This window comes from Chiloscyllium plagiosum, unplaced genomic scaffold (assembly GCF_037043375.1).
Source record: "Chiloscyllium plagiosum isolate Xiang-an unplaced genomic scaffold, Cpla_swu_hap1 HiC_scaffold_20, whole genome shotgun sequence".
Classification (NCBI taxonomy): domain Eukaryota; kingdom Metazoa; phylum Chordata; class Chondrichthyes; order Orectolobiformes; family Hemiscylliidae; genus Chiloscyllium; species Chiloscyllium plagiosum.
Window position 1 is genome coordinate 57,627,423 of NW_028270158.1, and position 25,321 is coordinate 57,652,743.

A 25,321-nucleotide genomic window follows, 5' to 3' on the forward strand; every position below is an offset into this window, starting at 1 on the left:
TGGGGGAGGGGGTGGAGATGGGGGGGAGGGGTGGAGATGGGGGGGAGGGGGTGGAGATGGGGGGAGGGGGTGGAGATGGGGGGGAGGGGGTGGAGATGGGGGGGAGGGGGTGGAGATGGGAGGGGAGGAGGAGGAGGGGGTGGAGATGGGGGGGAGGAGGAGGAGGGGAGTGGGGAGGAGGAGGGGTGGAGATGGGGGGAGGAGAGGAGGGGGTGGAGATGGGGGGGGAGGAGGAGGAGGGGGTGGAGATGGGGGGGGAGGAGGAGGAGGGGGTGGAGATGGGGGGGGAGGAGGAGGAGGGGGTGGAGATGGGGGGGAGGAGGAGGGGGTGAGATGGGGGGGGGAGGAGGAGGGGGTGGAGATGGGGGGGGAGGAGGAGGAGGGGTGGAGATGGGGGGGGGAGGAGGAGGGGTGGAGTTGGGGGGGGAAGAGGAGGAGGTGGGGGTGAGAGGAGGAGGGGGTGGAGATGGGGGGGGAGGAGGTGGAGGGGGGGGGGGTGGAGGAGGAGGGGGTGGAGATGGGGGGGGAGGAGGAGGAGGAGGAGGAGGTGGAGACGGGGAGGAGGAGGAGGGGGTGGAGACGGGGGGGAGGAGGAGGAGGGGGGTGGAGATGGGGGGGAGGAGGAGGAGGGGGGTGGAGATGGGGGGGAGGAGGAGGAGGGGGGTGGAGATGGGGGGAGGAGGAGGAGGGGGGTGGAGATGGGGGCGAGGAGGAGGAGGGGGTGGAGATGGGGGGGAGGACGGGGGTGGAGATGGGGAGGGGGAGGGGGTGGAGATGGGGGAGGGGGTGGAGATGGGGGTAGGGGGAGGAGGGGGGTGGAGATGGGGGGAGGAGGAGGAGGGGGGTGGAGATGGGGGGGAGGAGGAGGAGGGGGTGGAGATGGGGGGGAGGTGGAGGAGGGGGTGGAGATGGGGGGGAGGAGGAGGAGGGGGGTGGAGATGGGGGGGAGGAGGAGGAGGGGGGTGGAGATGGGGGGGAGGAGGAGGAGGGGGGTGGAGATGGAGGGGAGGAGGAGGAGGGGGTGGAGATGGGGGGAGGAGGAGGAGGGGGGTGGAGATGGGGGGGAGGAGGAGGAGGGGGGTGGAGATGGGGGGGAGGAGGAGGAGGGGGTGGAGATGGGGGGAGGAGGAGGAGGGGGGTGAGTGGGGGGGAGGAGGAGGAGGGGGGTGGAGATGGGGGGGGGAGGAGGAGGGGGGTGGAGATGGGGGTGAGGAGGAGGAGGGGGTGGAGATGGGGGTGAGGAGGAGGAGTGGGGTGGAGATGGGGGGGAGGAGGAGGGGGGGTGGAGATGGGGGGGGAGGAGGAGGGGGGGTGGAGATGGGGGGAGGAGGAGGAGGGGGTGGAGATGGGGGGGAGGAGGAGGAGGGGGGGGTGGGATGGGGGGGAGGAGGAGGAGGGGGTGGAGATGGGGGGGAGGAGGAGGGGGGGTGGAGATGGGGGGGAGGAGGAGAGGAGGAGGGTGGAGATGGGGGGGAGGAGGAGGAGGAGGAGGGGGTGGAGATGGGGGGAGGGGGAGGAGGAGGGGGTGGAGATGGGGGGAGGGGAGGAGGAGGGGGTGGAGATGGGGGGAGGGGAGGAGGAGGGGGTGGAGATGGGGGGAGGGGGAGGAGGAGGGGGTGGAGATGGGGGGGGGGAGGAGGAGGGGGTGGAGATGGGTGGAGGAGGAGGAGGGGGTGGAGATGGGGGGAAGGAGGGGGTGGAGATGGGGGAAGGAGGAGGAGGGGGTGGAGATGGGTGAGGAGAGGGAATGGAGATGGGGGGAGGAGGGGTGGAGATGGGGGGGAGGCAGAGGAGGAGGGGGTGGAATGGATGTGGTAGGAGGAGGAGGGTGGAGATGATGGGGAGGAGGCGGAGGGTGGAGATGGAAGAGGGGGAGGAGGAGGAGGTGGAGGGGTGGAGATGGATGGGGGAGGAGGAGGGGGTGGAGATGGATGGGGAGGAAGAGGAGGAGGGTGTGGAAATGGATGGGGTAGGAGGAGGAGGGTCGAGATGATGATGGGAGGAGGCGGAGGGTGGAGATGGATGGAGGGGGAGGAGGAGGGTGTGGAGATGAATGGGGAGGAGGAGGAGGAGGAGAGGGGTGAAGATGGATGGGGCAGGGGAAGTGGAGGGGTGGAGATGGATGGGGGAGGAGGAGGGGTGGAGATGGATGGGGTAGGAGAGACGGTGAGGAGGAGGAGAGCGGGAGGAGAGGGTGGAGTTGGGGGGAGGAGGAGGAGAGGAGGAGGGTGTTAAGATGGAGGGAGGAAGAGGAGGAGGGGGTGGAAATGGATGGGGGAGGAGGAGGAGGGTGGAGATGATGATGGGGGCGGAGGCGGACGGTGGAGATGATGGAGGAGGAGGAGGTGGAGATGATGGAGGAGGAGGAGGGTGGAGATGATGGAGATGGAGGAGGAGGGTGGAGATGGAGGAGGAGGAGGGTGGAGATGATGATGGGGAGGAGCGGAGGGTGGAGATGATGGAGGAGGAGGAGGGTGGAGATGATGGAGGAGGAGGGTGGAGATGATGGAGGAGGAGGAGGAGGGTGGAGATGATGATGGGGAGGAGGCGGAGGGTGGAGATGATGGAGGAGGAGGGTGGAGATGATGGGGAGGAGGCGTAGGGTGGAGATGATGGAGGAGGAGGGTGGAGATGATGGAGGGGGAGGAGGAGGAGGGTGGAGATGGAGGAGGAGGAGGGTGGAGATGATGATGGGGAGGAGGCGGAGGGTGGAGATGATGGATGAGGAGGGTGGAGATGATGGAGGGGGAGGAGGAGGGGGTGGAGATGATGGAGAGGGTGGAGCTGATGGAGGAGGATCTGATGGAGGGGAGAGGGTAGGGCTGATGGAGGGGAGGGGGTAGGGCTGATGGTGGGGAGGGGAGGTGCTGATGGAGGGGGAGGGGAAAGGGTGGGGCTGATGGAGTGGGAGGGGTTGGGGTTGGAGCTGATGGGGAGGGGTTGGAGCTGATGGTGGGGAGGGGGTAGAGCTGATGGTGGGGAGGGGGTAGAGCTGATGGAGGGGGAGGGGGTAGAGCTGATGGAGGGGGAAGGTTCTGATGTTGAGGGATCTAGGGTTGGGGTGGGTCTTAATAGTGTGGGTTTTTGTAAAGGTGTCCTGCTGGTGATGGCGGTAGTTTACAAGATTGTTTCTGTGAATCAGGTTTCATGGGTAGCTCTCATCAGATTTCATGGGGGTGGTGAAATCTCAGGTCAAAATTTGAGGGGAGTTGGATTTTTTAGTCAGATTTTGGGATTGTTCTGAGGTTTTGCAGGATTGGATTTGCAGCTCTGTCCACCCCTACCGAATGGGTGAGCTTGCTTTCAGGTTGTAAAAATTTGATTTCCTAATTTTACTTGCAATTTTTCTCAGGAGTTGGAAGAAATGTTGAAGACTTGGAAAGATTCCATGTTATTGGAACAAATTTTGCAGCAGGTACACAATAAACCTCTATTCCATGAGAACCTGTAGATGTGCTGAACGGAAGTTCTCAATAGCATTTAACAAGGTGCTAGGATAAGAGTTCAGGATGAAATGAATAACATGTTAATCTGAATAGAGGATTGGTTAGTTAACAGCATTCAGAGATAAGGGATGAATTGATCATTTTCAGATTGTCATGCTGTAGCAAGTAGAATTCCATAGGGCCAAGAGTTGGGGTCTCAATTATTTACATTCTGCATGAATGACTTGGATGTAGGAACTGAATGCATGATTGCCAAATTTGCTGATGAGATAGATAGTTTGGAATGAAGTGAACTAATCACTGACATGGATTAGCTGATTTTCCCATCTCAGTGTTGTAACTTCAACATCTTGCAGTTCAGTGAAGGCTGAAGTCCACGATTAATGTACATGTCTATTTAAGAGTCCTGTTGGTAGTTATAGTTACTCCTAAGCATCTGTTCGTATTTCTAAAATTGAAAATGTTTCTTTTAAGAAATGTAAATATCATGTATTGTTTGATTGAATCCCAATGATCAAATAATAACCTAAACAAAAAGGCAATTCATTTACTCCAGTTAATTTTCTTCTCACGTACATGTCTTGACTACATTGAAGGCAGTTTCTTTTCATTTTTACAATTGGTTTGTCAGGACAAAAACTTATCCACATACCTATTATTCTCTTAGACAGTTCTTCATCCTGTTTGCAATGAATACCCACCTTCAGTGAAGTACAGAAGACTTTTTCTAGCTGAGTTAATTAAAAAGGTACAGTTTTCCTTATTACACAATTTTTAAAATGCTTGAAGAATTCCTTTTGAAGGGAAATAAGAATTGAATTTAACAAGGGATGACGTGTGACTGTTTTACTTTCCAGTTACAAATCTACAAGAAGTCTTTCTTTTATTTGTTCATGGGATGTAGGTGTCATTAGTTAGGTCAGCATTTGGTCACCTCCAATTGCCCTTGTCAATCTCCTCCTTGAACCACTGCATTTTGAGAAATTCCGTGCCTCTTTAGGTCTGTTAAGGAATTCCAGGAATTTTGACTCCGTGACAGTGAAGGAACATCCATACCTTTTTAAAGTAGAATCACATATAATTTGGAGTTTTGGTGTTCCCATGGATGTGATGCCTGCCTTTTAGATAGTAGAGGTTGGAGTTTTAAATTCTGGGGAGTCAGGAGGTGTGTTATTCGTTGCAGAATTCCCATCTTGTGAACTGCTGTTATAGCTACAGTCTTTATAAGGCTGGTCCAGTTCTGTTTCTGGTCAGTAATAACTGTCAGGATGTTGGTAGTTGGAGATTTGATAATGTCATTGCCATTCAATTTCAATAGAGATATTGTTGGGGATTGTACAATTGTTCTGTACGAGCTTTTCGCCCAGGTTGAAATGTTATCCAGGTCTGCCACATGTAGATACTACAGAATATGAGGAATGGAACAGGAAAAGTTATACAAACATGAGTAAACATCCTCAGTTCTGATCTTGTGCTGGAGAGAAGGTCTTTGAGGAATAGCTGAAAATAGACTATCACAGACAACCACAAGATATCCTGTACTTTTATGATATTTCCATAATTAAGCTTGTGTTTTCATATCCCCACATATTATCCATTCATATGATTCTGTGAAAATATTTATGATGTGCATGATGGTCAGGTCACTCCCTCTCCTGGTACACAAGTTGAATACTGTCCGCTTCTTCTGCGAAATTGTGTTTTTTGAAATGTTTCTTTTCAATGCAGCATGAAATGACAAGTACTGAGCCATTAGATGATTTGTATGATGCACTAGGCGAAGTATTAAGATCAGAAGAATTACAGATGTGTCACAAGAATTATTTCCTGGTAAGTACATCTGTAATGTTTTTAAACAAAAGCATTTGGCTGCAAACCTAATGCAAGTAGAGTGGTAAATATTCAGATCCCTAACAAGTGTGTAACAGTGCACGAATGTTGCAGCACATATAATTTATATTCAGGAGTTAAATTCAGGGCTCATTGTTACATTTCACGACTTAGTAAATGGGGCTGCTGCTATTGAATTCAATACCTAATGAGGCTTGACTTCCCAAAGCTCGCAAACAGCAGGTTTCACACTTTAAGATAGTAGTAATCTGAGACCATAGGAATAGAAGTAAGCCATCTCTTTGCCTGCTTCACAGTACAGTTACATTATGGTTGATCCACGCTCCTTTCCTTCATATCTGTTGCATTTTGTCTCTTGAAAAATATACTATTATAATCTTGAAATATCTTGCTCACCCAGCATCAGCAACCTTATTCAGGGAGAGAGCTGCAAATTTAATTAATCATGAGAGCATCAAGAATGAAAGGGCATAGGCTTAAAGTAATTGCTAAAAGGAGCAAAAGTGGTATGAGATAAAGATGTTTTATATGATGAGTGGTTAAGGTGTAAAAGTGTAGTGAAGGCAAGTTCAATCAAGGCATTCAAAAGGAAATTAAATGGTTATAGGAAAAGGAATGATTTGTCACATTATGGGGTGAAGTATGGAGAGTGGCATTCAGAGAGCTGGCACAGATACAGTGGGCCGATTGGTCTCTTTCTGCACTACTGATTCTGTGATTTTGTGAACATGTGCTTCTGGATTCTGCCACCAAAAGCATAGCCTTAACTTTAAAACTATGCTCCTGTTTTGCTTTACTCCTTCGTGTAAGAGGAAGAAGTGTCACTTTAGCTGCTGCATTTTTGTGTTTAACTACATTGACCATATCACACCTCAATCTCCTAAATCAGAGGAAATATAAGCCTATTTTTTTGTGATCTATTCTCTTAATTTCACCCTGTTAAGTCTCAGCATTATTCTAGTTAAACTACTGAACCCATCCAAGGTCATAATATCCATCTTGATTGATGATGTCTGCTCTGAATAAAGAACGTTAGACTGGCCCTGATGAAAATTCTGTACAAGTGAAAGCATGTAAGCCCAGACCCACAGGAATCTGATCAATTCTTAAATATAGCAAAGGATGGGCAACAAATACACACCTTGCCAATGGTACCCATATCTGATGAAAAATTTCAAGTGCACCCAGATCCCTCTGTATTGCAACATGCTGCAGTATTTGTTCTGCCGGTGCAGGTATTATGGACTAACTGTCCTTATGTTACGTTATTCTATGAAAAAAGTTCCTTTTTCACAGAGATACATAGTTGGGTAACACTTCGTTACTGTAGTTAGGACCCACAGACAGTATTGGAATTTGTAATGATGCTAAGAAAGAAACCTCCGCAGAATTGAATAGCTGTTGTCATAGGCAGATAGATGGCAGGAACAGTGCACTTTAGGTAAAGGTGATGTTATATATTTCGAAATAAGCAGGACAGAAGATGTAAAATGGAGCAGAGTGGTTTTAACAAGTAGGCAAAAACTGCATTCCTAATAAAAGGCCAACATTGCTAATGGGATGAAACCATGCAGAGGCATCGTGTTGATCTTCAGCAAAACCGTAGGATGTGGTTAGAGTATTGTGTACAAAATGATAGAATATAAAATAAATTGAGAATGGGCATTGTAAATCTACTTTGAAGTTAGCACAGAGAATTGGTTGTACTTACAAAGAGAGAAATTAGAACAGGGGGAAATAGCAGATGAATGCGTGGCTAAAGGATTGGTTCCAGGGGCAGGGGTTCAGATTTTTAGATCACTGGAATCTTTTCTGGGTCAGAAATGACCTGTTTAAGAGGGTTGGTTCTGAACTGGAGGGGGACCAGTATGTTGGCAGCCAGGTTTGCCAGTGCTACAGAGGAGAGTTTAAATTAGATTGGCAGTGGGGTGGGATCCTGAACAGCAGGGAGGCAAGTGTGAGACTGGAAAGAGATACAGTAATCAGAAATAGGATAGTGAACTGACAGGTCAGGCTGGAACACAACAAGGAGCAAACAATGCCTATTGGATTAAATTGCATCTATTTCAATTCAGAGGGCTGACAGGTAAGGCCGATCAACTCGGGCATGGATAGGTAAATGGGACTGGGATATTATAGCCATTACAGAAACATGGCTAAGGGAGGGACAGGACTGGCAGCTTAATGTACCAGGATACAGGTACTGTAAGCAGGACTGAGATGGTGGAAATACAGAAGAGGAGTTGAATTTTTGATTAAGGTTAGTATCACAGCAGTAATCAGAGATGAAATAACTGAAGGTTCATCCAGTGAGGCTTTGTGGTTGGGGCTAAGAAATAAGAAGGGGATGTTGTTGGGGTTGTACCAAAGGCCCCCAAATAGTCATCGGGAATTAGAGGAACAAATGTGCAGGGAGATTGGGGGAGACTTGCAGGAGCAATAGGGTTGTCTTTGTAGGGGATTTTAATTTTCCTCACATAGACGGGACTGCCGTAGTGTTAATAGCTTAGATGGGGTAGAATTTGTTAAGTGCAGTCAGGAAGTTTCTTCAATCAGTATATAGACAGTGCAAAGCTTGACCTACACTTGGGAAATAGGGCAGGACAGGTGACTGAGGTGACCGTGGGAGAGCACTTTGGGACCAGTGACCATAGTTCTATTAATTTTAAAATAGTTATGGAGAGGGACAAAACTGGTCCACAGGTTCAAGTGCTAAAATGGGGCAAGGTGAATTTTGATGGAATTAGACAGGAGCTTGCAGGGGTTGATTGGAATAGTTTGTTTGCAGGCAAAGGGACCTCCGGCAAGTAGGAGGCCTTTAAAGTGAAATAGCGAGAGTTCAAGGCAAGATTGACAGGAATAGCAAACCCTGGATGATGAGAGATTTTGAGGCTTTGACCAGAAAAAAGGAGGTATGGCTTAGGTACAGGCAGCTGGAGTCCCTAGAGGTATACAGGGGATACAGGAGTTTACTGAAGGAGGAAATGAAGAGGGCAAAAAGGTGGTATGTGATAACCTTGGCTGAGAAAATTAGGGTGAAGCCAAAGAGGTTCTTTACATATATTAAAGGAAAAAGAATAACTAGAGAGAGAATAGGGCAACTCAAGGACTGAAGTGGACATGTATATGTAGAACGGCAGGTGATGGGTGAGATCCTCAATGAGTACTGCTCCTCTGTGTTTAGATTAGATTCCCTACGGTGTGGAAACAGGCCCTTCAGCCCAACCAATCCACACCCACCCTCCGAAGAGCAACCCACTCAGACCCATTCCCCTCTGAGTAATGCACCTAATGCTATGGGCAATTTAGCATGGCCAATTCACCTGACCTGCACATCTTTGGACTGTGGGAGGAAACTGGAGCACCCGAGGAAACCCACGCAGACACAGGGAGAATGTGCAAACTCCGCACAGACAGTGGCCCAAAGCTGGAATCGAACCTGGGACCCTGGTGCTGTGAGGCAGCAGTGCTAACCACTGAGCCACCGTGCTGCCCTTAAAACCGTGGAGAAAGCCATGAAGACTTGGGAAAGATAGTGGTCATATCTTGGGGACAGTCCATATCACCGTAGAGGTGGTGTTGGATGTACTAGAATGTATGAAGGTGGATAAATCTCCTGATCCTGACCAGATATATCCAGGAACACTGCAAGAGGCTAGAGAAGAAATTGCAGGGGCCCTGGCTGATATTTTTGCATCATCATTAGCCACGGGTGAGATCCCAAAAGACTGGAGGGGAGCGAATGTTGTGCTCTTATTCAGGAAGGGCTGCAAAAAACACCTGGAAACTAGAGACCAGTAAGCCTAACATCTGTGGTAGCTAGGTTACTTGAGAAGATTCTGAAAGATTAGATATACATGCATTTGGAAAGACAAGGTTTGATTACGAATAGTCAGCATCTCTTTGTGCTTGGGAATTATGCCTCACAGATTTGTTAGAGTTCTTTGATGAAGTGACTAGTAAGGTTAACGAGGGCAGGGTGGTGGATGTAGTCTATACAGATTTCAGTAAGGCCTTTGATAAGGTTCCACATGGTAGGCTGCTCTGGAAGGTTAGATCACATGGATTCCAGGGGGAGCTGGCCATTTGGATACACAATTGGCTCGATGTTAGGAAGCAGAGGGTAATAATGGAAAGATACTTGTCAGACTGGAGTGCTTCAGGGGTCGGTGCTGGGCCCATTGCTGTTTGTTATCTGTATCAATGATTTGGACGAGAATATACAAGGCATGATTAGTAAATTTGCTGATGACACTAAAGTAGGCAGTATCGTGGACAGTGAGGAAGATTATCAGAAATTGCAGCAGGACCTTGGTCAGCTGGGGAAGTGGGCCAATAAATGGCAGATGTTTACGTATCGTGAGATGTGCCTGTAGATGTTTGTAATTGAGCACTTTTAATGCTCACTTGTTAAAGAAAAATACTTTCTATTATCCATACAGTTTTAAATGTATAAAATGAGTGATGGGAAAATACAGGTATGTGTTTCTGACTTTGTAAAGATTGTTTTTCAGTTGTCGGGAGAGAATATTAGACTTGGTGAAAATGTGGCAATCATTTCTGAAGGGACTACAGGTCTGGTCACATGGGAAGCTGCACTGCTCTTTGCAGAATGGGCAATGGAAAACACCGAAGTGTTTAATTGCAGGTCAGAACTGTTAAGATTCTTCTTATTAAATAAATACAAAGTTGGAGCACTTGGCATTGACTTTTCACCCATAAATGAGAAATTATTATTTCTGATTGTCTTGGAGGTTTTTTTTACCCTTTTATAAAGTTCTCTCATCTTTTGGTTCTCTTTTTTACCAAGACAACAGATAACTGTACCAATGACAGTCCTGCACTTCAGCAAATTCCTAGGACATGTATGAGAACAACATATCTGGCTCTTAATTTTCTTTATGTAATACAGCTGCTGTGAACTTTGAAGAGTTGCTGTAAATCCCTCACATAGTATCACTTTGTTTCACCAAGACATTGTTTTATAACTTTCCTATCTTACTTACTACAAATATATGTTTTAATTGTTACTAAGTCCTTTGAAAATGGAAACCTCAGTGGGATACTGCAGCATTTGTGATTATATGCTAAAATGAAAATACTTAGATTTGATTAGATTACATTACAGTGTGGAAACAGTCCCTTCGGCCCAACATGTCCACACCGACCCGCCGAAGCGCAACCCACCCATACCCCTACATTTACCCCTTACCTAACACTACGGGCAATTTAGCATGGCCAATTCACCTGACCTGCACATCTTTGGACTGTGGGAGGAAACCAGAGCACCCGGAGGAAACCCACGCAGACACGGGGAGAATGTGCAAACTCCACACAGTCAGCCGCCTGAGGCGGGAATTGAACCCGGGTCTCAGGCGCTGTGAGGCAGCAGTGCTAACCACTGTGCCACCGTGCCGCCCACAAATCTTACTTACTATAATCTGTTCTGCTATGAAGGTGTAGGGGTACTGTACCATTTAAGAGAGTTGAAAAGCTTGCAAGGACTTAGAGAAACACAGAGAGTCCAGGACAAAGTATCAATGTAACATTTGGTTGAAACAGCTGGAGTAGCTGGGTTGCCATGAGACAAAAAGCAAATTCAAATTTGGCCAATCAGTTGAAATTGAGCCCCAAGATTCCAAACTCCAGTCAAGTTTGAATTTAGTATTTTGATAATATTAAAACCAATGAACGATCCAATGTTTTGGGGTATAAATATCAGACATCTTGAACAGGTGGCCAGACTGGCAAAGAGAACTTCCAAAAGACCAACAGATGTAGAGGTACCTGTCTGGAGCAAGAGTTTGCACAGAAAAAACATCAAAACCAACCTGGAGAGAGAATCTACAGAGGAACCTTGGCAAAGCTGACTGGTTTTGAAACATGATTATTTTTCTGTAAATTGTAATCGGGATTTTGTTTGGACTAGTATTGTAGGGGGGAGGTAAAAGATAGGTTTAAGAGGAAGGAGTTGTAAATAGTTGTTAGTTAATATTCTCTATTATGAAACTTTATTGCTGGAACAGCACAGCATGTCAGGCAGCATCCAGGGAACAGGAGATTCGACGTTTCGGGCACAGGTCCTTCTTCAGGAATCCTGAAGAAGGGCCTGTGCCCGAAACGTCGAATCTCCTGTTCCCTGGATGCTGCCTGACCTGCTGTGCTGTTCCAGCAATAAAGTTTCAACTTTGATCTCCAGCATCTGCAGACCTCACTTTCTCCTCGAATATTCTCTATTAGACTTAAAAAAAAAAGTTGTCAAGTTTTACTTTAAATAATAACTTTTGGGATAGTTCTTTGCCTCTCGAGTTTTAACAGATTACAGTACGGAGTGAATCTTGCGTGTGTTGCTGGTTTAAATTAGCAGAGGAGTTTACCCATGTCGTAACAGTTTGGGGGCTCCTCCAGGAGCTACTCCAAACTTTTCAAAACCTTTTAAAGTTGCCATCAATGCTAGTGACATAGGTGTTGGAGCTGTACTGCACCAGGAAGATGAGGATGGGATTGAACTGCCAGTTGGTTACTTTTCAAAGAAGCTCAACATCCACCAGAGGAAATACTCCACAATTGAAAAAGAACAATTAAGTTTAGTACTGGCCTTAGAACATTTTATTGCGTATGTCACGAACAATGTGTCGGAGCCAGTTGTGTACACTCGATCCTCTTACATTCTTAGAATGCTTTAAAGAAAAGAAAATGAGACTATTTTGTTGGAGTCTTACATTACAGCCTTTTAATTTACATATCGTACATGTCACAGGTCGTAAGAATGTATTCACAGATGCACTATCATGGATTTAACTGATAAAGTATAGATAAGATACATCTATTCAATATTATATATATGTAGGTGGGAGGAAGTTAATATGAACTTAGATTAAAGTCCTATGTATGTCATGATATTGTAGTTCAGGATTAGAGAAAAAAAATGAAACCATCTTTTCATTATGATGGTTCATTTTTTCTTAAGGTGGGGGGAGGTGTTATGAAGGTATAGGGGTACAATATCTTTAATAGAGTTGAAAAGCTAGCAAGGACTTAGAGAAGTTAGACTTAAAAAAATGTCAGTTATAACAGAAGTAAATATTGTGTTTGGCTCATTATCAGCCATTCTGTTAATGACCCATTTTTGAAGGTAGTAAATTATTTGCTTTCTCTGCAGCAGGACCATTTTGGAGTTGGGTAGTGGAGCTGGCCTCACTGGAATTGCTATCTGCAAGACATGTACCCCCAAACAGTACATATTCAGTGACTGTCATTCAAATGTACTTCATCAGCTCAGGAAAAATATTCTTACTAATGGTCTCCTACTGGATTCTGAATCCTGGAGCTCAAAAGACTGTGAAGTACAGTTGGAGAATAACAATGGATCTGAAGAAAACCAGAGACCAAAAATCGCTGTTGTTGGACTGGATTGGTCAGATGTTACTCAAGAACAAGTTACAGAACTTCAACCGGATGTCATTATTGCCACAGGTACCAGTTCATTTTATAGGTTAGCAGTTTTCCTGATAGTGCATAGGAAGACTGGGAGAATATTGGATAACTTAAGTACAGTAAGCATTTTATTAACGGGCACCTATGGGACCAGAAGTATGTCAGTTGATCAAATATTCTGGTCGATCAAGAGGACCATATAATCAATATAAAAACACACAGTAAGTAATAGAAATATGATGCAGGGAATATACACATCACTGTTATACTTTATTTACAGCACAAATCACATAAATGATACTTACCAGCAGAGAGCTTTCTCACTTGCACCCTCAACTGACTACTTAGACATCATGATAGATCACGATAATGCAGTAAACTTGCGGTATTTCAAATATATAATTTTTGCCAGTTTATTGAGAGTGCCAGTTCATAAGGTATCAGTTAAAAATAGCTTCCTGTAGAATAATCAATAATTACAGACGATCAGTGAACTTCATAAAACTAGAATTATTGATGGTTGCTGACTTTGGACTCAATGTGTCTGTCTGTTTCATAAACATCAGCATTCCTGTACTGGAAAAGGACTATTATTGAGAATTGTTTTGTATAGGGAGTAAGTATTCTGCAACAGCCTCTTCATTGGTCAGGAATCTGAGGGGTGCCTGAGCTTCTCTGCATGAACTTCCTTTAAATTAGGCAGAAGTAGCATAAATTCTCATAGTCTAGAAGAAGCCCACTTTGACCATTGTGCCAATGTGACTTCTGAAAGATCTTTTCCAATTAATTTCTCATTCTCCTACTTTTTCCCAAAGCCTTAAAAAGATATATCCAGTTATCTTTGAAAGATATTCTGCATCTGGTTCTGTTTCCTTTTAGGTAGTGCAACAAAGATGTAGAATTATGTAGAAAGAGTTTCTTCATCTCTCTCTCTTTCTCGCTCTTTTCCCTTTCCTTTGGTTACCATCCCACCCACTGGTAGAAACATTTCTCTGAATCTACCAAAACTCTCTCATCCTTTCAAAAGGCCTTTAATAACTGATCAGAAGTGCCCAGTACTGAGCACAATATTCTGGCTGAGGCCTAATCAGTAACTTATAAAGATTTCACACATCTATGTATAGCTTGACCTCTAGATGTACTACAAAGGATTCTATGTACATTTTTAATAACTTCATAAAATTTTCCTGCTGTCACACCAGATACTGCAAAAGTTATGGACCCTGATGACATCCCAGCAATAGTACTCGAGACTGTATTTTAAAACTAACTGCATGCTTAACCAAGCTGCCATCCACTCAGCAATGTGGAAAATTGCCTGGTATCCTGTTCACAGAAATCTAGCCAAATCCAACCTGATCATTAACTGTCCCATCAGAAGTTATGGGAGGGATTGTTGAAATGATATCCAGCGGCATTTGCAAAGCAATAATTGGCTTACTGACGCTCAGTTTGGGTGCTGCTAGGCCACTCAGCACCTATCCTCTTACCAATCTTGTCCAAACATGGACAAAAGAGCTGAATTCGGGAGGGGAGATGCAAGCAAATTACCTTGATATAATTTTACTGAGTGTGGCTTCAAGGAATCCTAGCAAAATTTGAAGTCATTGGGAATTAGGGGAACAACTCTTCACTGTATGGATTCATCCCCAGCACACAGGAAGGTGTTGTGTTTGTTCATGTCCAAGACATTTTATTGCTGAGGCTAGTGTTCCGAGTCCAAACATCTTTAGTATATTTCTGAATGACAGGCATGCTGTTGAGGCTTTTCATCTTTCACTTGTCAGAACCTTCCTGCAGGAATACCAAATTTCAAAAAGAATTATTATTTTTATTGTGTACGTGGAAGGTGCTCGTCAGCTGGCTGTTGTCCTTTGAGGCAATGTCATAGAGAATGCACTAGGAAACAGTTAACCCCCAAGTTCTTGTTTAAATTCAAGCCAGACCAGTTGACTCCCAAACTACTTTATCAGCGACCTAAATGTTTGATGATTTGAATAGTTTTCAATCATAATATCCCCAGTACCTCAGATACTGAACTAGTTCACATCCAATTACAGCAAGACTTAGACAATATTCAGGCTTTTCAGATTTAATTAGGAACCATGCCGACTATAGAAGTCTTAGAGGGGAGGTGAAAAAGAATTAAGAGAAGTAAAAAGAACTGAAAGAGACTGGCAGCCAACATAAAACGAATCCCAAAGTCATCTGTGATCACTTAATTCATTAGAGAAGGAGCAGTGTCAATTAGGAAATCAGAACGGGATTTACATCATGCGGCCCCTTTTTCATTTTCATCCAACCTTCCAGTTCCTTTTTTATCTAGGCTCTGGTTCCATTCCCTTTCCCCATGTGGGAATATACTGCAACTATATCCAAACCATCTCCTCTTGAAGGGTTTCCCATTGCTAAATTCTTCAATTTCTGTCAGTTAATTTTTGACTCAATTTAGTTGTGCCAGATCTCCCCTCAATGCATTGAAATTTACCCTCTTTCATTGAAATGCCTTTATTCTAGATTGCTTCTTGTCCTTCTCCAGAACTGATCCCAATCTGACAATTCTACTATCATTTTCCATGTATTCTTTTTGTGTGATATTCTTTGCTTGACTCACTTCATTTGTCAAGCCTACATCTAGCCATATCACCTTTATCATTTGATAGGAAACAAAGTGACAAAACACAGTATGGAGGTTAGTTCATTTCTCAGCTGAATCCTCCCCATTCAGTATTGGGGTAGTGGAGGTCTTCCAAAATCATGATGTAGTTCTTGCATTGTTCACTCTGCTAACCCTTTTCCTCTATTTAACCAATTCTAAACACTATATTAAACACTTTATTGCTTCCTTACTTCAGCCAAATAGATGGTTATTTTCTGAATTCTCATTCCTTAGATATCAGATGTTTATATATTTGCTGTCAAATCCATTTATCTCAGAGACACTAACTAAAAACTATTTATGGAATCCTGTCATAACCATATACCAAGTGCTTGCTCAGTGATCTATGAACTAATGATTTGTAGAAACTTGTTTGCAATGAGCTTTTAATTTTCATATTAAAATAATCAGTGGCACAGCTATATTTTAAACACACCAAATTAATAGATTATTAAACAGCAATTACTGAAAATTACTGAAATAAAAAGTGGCAAAACTGTTAACTAAAATAAATATACAAAGATTTAAAGATAAGTTGGGTATCATTTTCCAATATTGTTGCAGGCCTGGCTTTCATGATTCTCTGTCTGAAAGGAAGGGATTGTCAGGTTGAGCAATTGTGATGGATTGTATAATCAAAGCCTGAGGTGCTCCCACATGTGGACGAAGCATAACAGATCTTGAGAATGAGTGAGTGAGTGCAAAAGGTTCCTTCTTTTTATAGGACAGCAGGTTTTGGTTCTTGGTAGCCGAGTTCAAGAGAGGATTTCATTATTGAGTTTGTCATCAGGGCCTCCCTGTCTCTCTCTCTTATGTTATTCAGATGGTTCAGCTGCGAGTTTTGTTTTAATACCATTCAAAACTTAAAAATAGCTTCTATGACAGACCATTGAATGATGTTTTTATATTAGGTTAGATTACTTACAGTGTGGTAACAGGCCCTTTGTTGAAACTTTATTGCTGGAACAGCACAGCAGGTCAGGCAGCATCCAGGGAACAGGAGATTCGACGTTTCGGGCACAGGCCCTTCTTCAGGAAGAAGGGCCTGTGCCCGAAACGTCGAATCTCCTGTTCCCTGGATGCTGCCTGACCTGCTGTGCTGTTCCAGCAATAAAGTTTCAACTTTGATCTCCAGCATCTGCAGACCTCACTTTCTCCTCCTAACAGGCCCTTTGCCCAACAAGTCCCCACTGACCCTTCAAAGAGCAAACCACCAGACCCCTTGCCCTAACACTACGAGCAATTTAATATGGCCAATTCACCTAACCTGCACATCTTTGGACTGTGGGAGAAAACCACAGAGTTGCCCGAGGTGGAATTGAACCCGGGTCTTTGGCGCTGTGAGGCAGCAGTGCTAACCACTGTGCAACCCTGTTAGGCTAGAACATAGTTACATCCACTTTCTTTTTGCCAAAATAATTTAACTTCTAACTGTTTCGGGCATTAATTTGAATGGCTCCCATTCTTTCAGGTTTTGATGAGATTAGAACTTGAGGGGTGAATGGACAATTTTGGAATCTTTAATTATCTTAAGTCTTTGGGATTAATTCCACATAATTGGCTGCAGTTGAATCTTGTGCCATTTGTAGGATTTCTTGTACCCACTTTAAAGATTTAACTTTCTTTACAAAATATATAAAAACTATAACTTTGTGACAGTCTAAATAAGAGCTACAGACAGTAAACAGAAAGAAACTAAATTTAACTGTGAAGTCTCTTAAGCAAGATACTTATGATCTGTGGTTCCAATCCTATTTGAGCTTGAGCTGGGCGTGAAAATTCTCATTCTGCTTTCCACAGAATTCTGACTGTCATCAAATTCTTAACTTCTATCTTGATTTACCTATTTCTATTCCAAAACTCGGAGCTCTCACTCATTGTATATATTGGTTAGTACCGTCTGGGGACCACTCATTACCTAGCTTCTGGTCCCAGTCTTGCTCTTCAGATCCTGTCCTTTCCTCTGAGGTGGATAGCCATAGGAGAGGAATAAGGGGGAAGAATATCTGCTTACTTGCGCTATGGTGTCTTTAATTGCATCACAGGACAATGTTCTGCTGGACTGCCTCAAGGTAGAGACATTTTCTGTAGATGTGGCATTCTTTATTAATTTTGTGTGTTAAATGAAGAGGATTGTTTCTCAGTAATGAATGGAAGTAACTGAATTCTTGTATCTCTTTCTTTATTACTTATAAACAGATGTAGTTTATGATCCTGCGGTATTCCTTTGCCTAGTTTCTATACTGGAGAAATTTCTGATATCTGCTGAAAAACAGGGAAGTAGTACAGTTGTGTATCTGGCATCAACAATACGTAACCCAGAGACATATTATCAATTTAAAATGGAGCTTGGTAAGTAACTGCAACCATTAGAGAACATGGCTGCAATTCTCTCTTCCAGTGGGATTAATGGAGTGGAATACCCTCTCACCCAAAATTCAACTCAGCTTCATGGATTGAGGAGACTTCATTAAATTAGCAATGCAGGTTCCTGATCAGATTTCCCTCCAAAAAAGAGAACAGCTCAGAGTTGGAAGGTTTTGACTTGGTTTGCTTGTAACTATTAAACAAACAACAGGAATTAAACCTGTCCCAACACCGCACTAATGTCAAAACTCCCAAGTGGATACTTGAAGCCCCCCACAAGCAAAACCCTGACTTGATTCTAATCCCCAATCCAAACAAACCACGACACCTGATCTACCCTGTCCCTTCACCCCCATCCATGATCCACCTTCCTTACTTCCTCACTTATCCATTTTTATTCCATCTATATCCACCTGGCATCTTACCCCCTCAAACACCACCTTGCAGTAGATGGGCAAAGTGGCTTTTGGACTTTTAAGCCCATGGAATTGGGCAACAGTTACTATAAAAGGAGGGGGTTAAGGTTTGTGGGCACAGTTTCATGCTGATCCATTGCACTGCTGCCTGTGAGATTTGTTTTGGTTATGAAAACTGCTGTCTTGGAGAATCTGGCAGGAGGAACAGGGATTGTGGCCTTTGCCGTAGTTACATTGCTAAATTACATTTTATTGCAGATTAGACTTCAAGAATCTTTACTTCTTTTGAATTATCACAACTATCTTGCATCAAGTTTCTCTTTTGCAAGTGAGGATTCCTTTGGAGCTTTCAGTATTTCCTCTAGATTTTTCGGAGGCAGAGGTCAAGGAAAATATGATGACAATGTGCTTTGGACATGCACGTAATTACATCCTTAGATGTATACAGACATATAAAGTTTTTCCAAATTGGAAGAAAAAATTCAGTTACATACACTGGAACACAAAGCTGTCTCCACTGCGGAGATTTTCAAGTTGAGCCTGTGTCAGTTGTAAGCCCCTTTGATACTGATTGAATGGAACCTTGGTGCTCTGTACCTCTGTCCTCCTCGACCAAATGCCAGTTTTCTATACTCCAATTCAGTCAGTCCCATTTGCACACTTCATTCCTGTAGTCCTGCAGGCTTATTGTTCTCAAGTGCCCATCCAATTTACTTTAGAAATTACGGTGTCTGCTTGCAAGTAATTTTGACTTATTGCCTATAAAGTGCTTCCAAACATCCTTCTCCTTCAGTCATATAGCACAGAAACAGACCCTTTGGTCCAACTCATCTGCGCAGACCAGTCATCCCAATAGTGCCTCTGGCCAGGACTTGGCCCATATCCATTTAAACTCTTCCTATGCACGTAAATGTAATTGTGCCTGCCTTCACCGCTTACTTTCCCAATTTTTACTCTCACCAGATAATGAGCTTCACCAAGACCCCAGATGGTCTGCTGTCCATTTCAGTTAAATTATTGACAAAATGTTTTTCAGCTGCAAAATGCAGGAAAAATTCCACATGTTTCGAGATACTTCACTTCAACAACATCTGGGTCAATATTTTCGATATTGGAAAAAAAATGGAGAACAAAGAAACAGAGACTAAGGATTTTCAGGGTATCACACACACACCAGTGTTACATCCAAAAACAGTGAACTGCAGTATTCAGATAACTTGTATTAAAATGTCAGTCCTGTCTAGTGGCAGGATATATCAGATCCACAATGGAAAATGGAATTTGACACCACTATTAGATGTTATAAAGAAAATAAAGCTTTATTTTTGCCTTAGTAAAAGGGTACATTCACTGTTTTTTTCCCTCTTTTCAATACAGATAAAGTTGGAATTGGACACCAGGTGATTCCAGGTCCCACCAGAGCAGTGTTTTCTTACGATAGATGCACAAAAATAGAGCTTCTGAAAATACATCATTGAACTGAAATGTTTGCTCATCATCTGACATGAAAATAATTGACAGCTATAAGAATTAAATAAGTTATGTTCACAACCTAAACACTCAAATGTCTGTACTTTAAGATTGACCACAACAATATGAAAAATAGTAAATAGTAGGTATTTTGTTCTTGGGACATTGCTAAGACCTTTTGTAACTATTCAGTATTAGGCAGTCACAATCAGGAATCACTAATGATTTAGCTTGTTTTGCAGCTGCTGCAAACAATTTCTGGTTTCCAGCAGCAGGGATAAGGTTGCTGTGTGTTCTCAACCTTTAATAATAGTACAATAGGAAATGGATTTTAAATTTGTCACTTATTTATTGATATGGTGTAGAGCAGACAGAAGTCCAGTTTTTACTAAAATAGTCACTGATATTCCATCAGTTATTAGTAAAATTCTAACTTTGTAAGTCTTGCAGAACTTGAGTATTGATAGAATTAAACTGGGAACAAACATTTCAAGCTTACATGTTTTGGAAAATATAAAAGAGCTTGGTGGGAATGGAATCTGGTTTCTGAGCCAAGTGATCATGTTTGAAAGAAAATTAAATGTCACATTATTTGAAAGGTCTCTTTTCTCTCAAAATTTTGGTTAGCGCTGCTGCCTCACAGCACCAGGGTCCCAGGTTCAATTCTGGCCTCGAGCGACTGTGTGTGGAGTTTGCACATTCTCCCTGTGTCTGCATGAGTTTCCTCCAGGTGCTCCGGTTTCCTCCCACAGTCCAAAGATATGCAGGTCAGGTGAATTGGCCATGCTAAATTATCCATAGTTTTAGGTGCATTAGTCAGAGGGAAATGGGTCTGAGTGGGTTACTTTTCGGAGGGTCAGTGTGGACTTGTTGGGCCGAAGGGCCTGTTTCCACACTGTCAGGAATCTAATCTTAAAAAAAGGTTAAATTTGCAGAAGTTTTGTGGGAATGCAAAAGCTACACAAATGATATTGAGGGATTGAATTTCCAAAATTGGGATAATGAGTAAACGGCAAGGAGAAGAAGGAATGTTTGATCAGTTCAATATCCAACTGGAAAGGAAGCAATACTAGAACAGGAGTTGCTTCGTCCTCTATATGTTTGCAACAATGAGTGAAGAAGGCAGAACGTCTTGTAATAACTTTCCAATCATGCCTGGAAATGAGGGAAATGCCAGAAGATTGGAGAATGGTAAATGTTACACACTTATCCATGAAAGGGTTCAAGGACAGTCTCAGCAACAATCCTGAATAGTTTAACATCAGCAGTGAGTTAGAAACAATAATTTGAAGCAAAATCTTCAGCATGTACTTGGAGAGGTTTGAGTTAATTAAACAGTCACCACAGATTAGTAAAAGACAGAATAGAGTCATAGATTTTTTTAAAAAGGGTTAAGTATTACATAAAAAGTTTGAAGCTCAGAATACAAGGGGCGGTGAACAATTGGATTAAAAACAAAACTGACCTAATACGACAAGTCACGATCAATGGTTCTTTCTGGGTGGTAGACAATAGTGTATCCAGGTCAGTGCTGGTATCATTGCTATACTGTGTAGATAAAGATGGCTTGAATCTTGGTATAGAATAGAAATACAAAATGTGTTGGTTTTGCCAAACCTGGAGGTATGGCATACATTATGGATGAGACCAATTGCCTGCAATATGGCATAGATGGGCTAGCAAAATGGGCACACAAATGCCCAGTTTAGTTACAAGGTTGGGTTGGAAAAGCTGGCGTTGTTTTCAAAGCCTGGGAGATTTGATAGAAGTTACAAAATTATGAAAGATTTGGAATTAATAAAAAGGAAAAATTATTTCCATTAGCTGCTTCAATAAGAACGAGGGACATATTTACTGCCTCGGACAAAAGATTTTAGGAGAAATGTGAAGAACTATTTTTTTATTTACGGAATGGTAATGACCTGGAACACACTGCACACAAAGGTGGGGGAGAAAGAGGAAACAATGATTTCAATAGGAAATAATCTTGCAGGGATCGAGCAGGGGAGTAGAACTGGCACCAACTTGATGAGACACCTATGCTGTAAGTAACTATGAACATGTTAATCATCTATGCTGTAAGTAACCACAAACATTTAAATCACCTCATTTGGTGATTTAATTGCCAAAGTTATCAGAATATTGGATTAAAAACTGACCAATTTTTAAAACTTGCTTAAAAAACACTCCCATTCTTATAAATCAAAAATTTATAATCCAGAAATTATCTAGTCTTTATTGGTCCACTGAGACAATGTCCAGCACTGCTGCTCTGGATTTGTTCTGAAGAGGTTTCTGATCATGATCCTGCTGGGTATAGACAATAACAGACAGACTTGATGGTCAGCACTGCTTACTCATCCCCAAAACAACAGTCACAAATTTCAGTTACTCGCTGCTAGCAGAGGAAGTACTGTTTCATCCCAATTCTCATCCCACTGAACCATCTTTGATTTCTTCAGGTTTCTTTTGAATACACCTAATTTGTTCTTTTCATTCTGGAAGTCTGTAAAGAGAAACTGAAGAGAACAACATTTATGAGCTAAGTATGAAGTTCAAATAGCTAAAAGATTTACTTATTGGCCAAAACATCAAATTAAAATTTTATTCTTACAAAATAGTGCAGGTCACAGTATCTTATAGATGGAAAGAATGATTGTTTGGGTTCCTTTTGAACAATTACATTTATATAATTTTTAATTCCTTAGTAGTACAGAATTTGAATATTCCTAAAAATACATATTTTGTTGAAGCTTTGTATGCATCAACACAATCACAAGAATTATTAATACAAAGGGAAAATACTAATCATATTGTGAATTCTGATTGTGCAAGTGGACTGATTGGTGGAGGGGTTGGTGTGGAGTATGCACCAGTTAATCATGGGTGACAGCTCCCTGGTAAATTAAATTTTAAACAAAGAAGGTTGGCTCTGAGTAGTCAAGACATTGTCCTGAAAAATGAACAAGTGAATGATGTCACCTGTTTTGCACTGAAACAAGCACAGTGTGCATATGTTCTTCCTGTTTGCGAAAAACAGGTTTCTGTATTAATATGTAGCTTCCAGTAGAGGCAAGTGCACTATACTCTGAGCCTAACTGACAATTAGTTGTCAGCATAATCCTCATACACTCAGGATTATGCAAAAATGTAGTCAAATTTTGAAATCACATCTAAGGTTAGACACTGAGTTTTGCAAATGCCAGCTGGTGAGGTAGAGTCATTATCTTGTTGCAAACAGCCAAAGGGATGTGCAGTTTAGTACATTTTTTGAGAAGAAGTGCCTGCCTACCTACCTGGCATCACAATGGCACTGAAATTCATATACCACACTGCTCATTTGAGAATGTGGCAGAATGTCTTGCTCATCACTCAAAGTCATGAATGGGCTTAAAGCCATTACTTCTGATCCTGAGATGTGCCCAATCTACTTCAGATTATCCTGGCAAGGTAATCTCTCTCAAAGGTTTAAGAAACAGATAAAGATTGCTGTTTCATGCTGCTACTAAGCAGTAGCAACACACGTGGTGCTCACTAATAATCAGACAAAATTATCCACAAAAAAGATTTGCTACATATAGAGTGTACTTGGGACAATTTATTAGAATCACAAAATGGGTCCAGACTATTTTGGACCTGGTAGTGTAATACTTCTGAACAGAGTGATGAAAAATATTCAGAGCAGGAAAGGATACTAATGGCTCTTGTGGTACAGTAATAGTGTCGCTAACTCTGAGCCCGAAGGCCTGGGTTCAAATTCCACTGATTCAGAGTTGTGTCATAACATGTCTGAATAGGTTAATTAAAAAACCCCAGAAGCACTTAATGATATTGGTGGAGGATTCTAGGGTTAGGAGCTATACATTTTTAATGTCTCAGTTTGTAGTTAAGTCAAAATGAGGAACTTTGCCATCAACATTGAAAATTACTGGCGAAAATACTCAAACTAAAATCTTGACAAATTCACAGGACCCCATGGCTTGCAATCTCTTCTAAAACAGATTACTAGAATGATATTGGATATACCTGCTTGATTTTCTAGGTTGTGAACAGCCTCAGCAGATTGGACATTAGCAATTGGACATTAACACCTCTATTCAAGAAAGGAGGGAGCAAATAAACAGGGAATAACCTAAGAGCAATCATTGGAAAAATGCTGGAATCTATTATGAAGTAAATTTAATCAATGCATTTAGAAAATCACTATGATCATACAAGAATCAACATTTTTCCTCAGAGAATGCTAAGAAAACTCAACCAGAGAAAAACACAGATAACCCTTCATATCTGCTTTGCATTGCTGACTTCTGTACCTATATCATATGTTCTACATGTTTGCATTACAAAGTCCAGTTGAACTAACATTGTAGGTAAAACACTCAGGGTACTTCAAATTTAAGATTAAGAGAAATAGTTACAAGTTCGGAGGATGACACTTTGACCAATGGGAATGTATTTCAGGTATTGAAACCTCAAAGACTTTAAATGGCTAAGTTACTAAAACCATCCAATTATGCTCCAAGTTGTTAAGAAATTAAACAGAATGTCGTCACACATTGCAAAGGTTTTAACCAAGTGAGGTTATTTTCAAACTTTATTTGGCTCTCAAAGGGCTATATTTGGAATAGTCGAGGAGAAAGTGAGGACTGCAGATGCTGGAGATCAGAGCTGAAAATGTGTTGCTGGAAAAGCGCAGCAGGTCAGGCAGCATCCAAGGAACAGGAGAATCGACATTTCGGCTTTTCCAGCAACACATTTTCAGCTCTATATTTGGAATAGTGTTTATAAGTTTGGTCTCCTTATTTCAAAAGAATATTTCATTAATATCAGGGTTAGAATGAACTCATTGAATGTTATCACAATTAGGTTCTTGCAAGTAAAACAAAATCTTCAAATAACATAGTTAAAAATCACACAACACCAGGTTATAGTCCAACAGGTTTAATTGGAAGCACACTAGCTTTTGGAGTGCCGCTCCTTCATCAGGTGATTGTGGAGGGTTCGATCGTAACACAGAATTTATAGCAAATAACATGTTTGCTTGTACCACAAAGTACAGCTACACATTTAGTTCTGGAATGTAACAGCATAACTTAAGTAAAGAACGATTACTCCAAGTCTTACTATACTGACTGTAATAAAACAGATTAACATTGATAAAACAGTACCATAGATTAATTGTGTTGAGAAAGAGGAAACAAAAGTCTGAAATCTAGGTCATTTGATGCAATTACAGACAACACACAGGATTTGAGCAAGATACAGAAAGAAAACAAATACACAGTCATTCCTTCATGTCTGTGAAGGTTCCTTACTGAGAATCCTTGTGAAAGATGAAATTTGCGAGCGCACAGCCGTTTAAGAATAGGTTTAAAATTGTGGATAAGCGATTTTGGTTATTTGTTTATTTTTTGGCACAGATAGGCATGTTTGTGATTTTGCAGATACAGAAGATTTACTGTATATAGATTCTAATTAAATACTACTCCTGTATACATTAAACCCATGGATAAGAATGTTATCACCTGATCTTAGCAGTACACAAATTCACTATGGGTAATTCGGCTTACCACTAGATACAAAAGTACATTCGGAGAATAATGATTTTTGCAACTTTTCAAGTGATAAGGGATGTGGTCAAGTGTCTTTACTACAAAACCAGACAATTTTTCAGA

General features: G+C 42.4%; 2 protein-coding genes across 7 annotated transcripts in view; one reads left to right on the forward strand and one right to left on the reverse strand.

Annotated features, from left to right (window-relative positions):
* eef2kmt (eukaryotic elongation factor 2 lysine methyltransferase) overlaps window positions 1-19,688 on the forward strand; it is a 21,496-nt gene extending 1,808 nt beyond the window's left edge. The window contains exons 2-8 of one of the 6 annotated variants that reach the window (XM_087997989.1): window positions 3,353-3,415; window positions 4,114-4,194; window positions 5,175-5,276; window positions 9,812-9,945; window positions 12,460-12,773; window positions 17,593-17,745; window positions 19,213-19,580. In XM_087997989.1, the coding sequence (XP_087854115.1) occupies window positions 3,353-3,415; window positions 4,114-4,194; window positions 5,175-5,276; window positions 9,812-9,945; window positions 12,460-12,773; window positions 17,593-17,745; window positions 19,213-19,580 (1,215 nt within the window). Of the gene's footprint in view, window positions 1-3,352; window positions 3,416-4,113; window positions 4,195-5,174; window positions 5,277-9,811; window positions 9,946-12,459; window positions 12,774-17,592; window positions 17,746-19,212 lie in introns of all 6 variants that reach the window. The other 5 variants (XM_087997990.1, XM_087997993.1, XM_087997992.1 and 2 more) reach the window with 5 other exon arrangements.
* Window positions 19,475-25,321, reverse strand: part of alg1 (ALG1 chitobiosyldiphosphodolichol beta-mannosyltransferase) — a 38,501-nt gene continuing 32,654 nt past the window's right edge. The window contains exon 13 of the mRNA XM_043711173.2: window positions 19,475-22,165. Within this exon, the coding sequence (XP_043567108.2) occupies window positions 22,031-22,165 (135 nt within the window). The 3' untranslated portion in view covers window positions 19,475-22,030. The remainder of the gene's footprint in view (window positions 22,166-25,321) is intronic.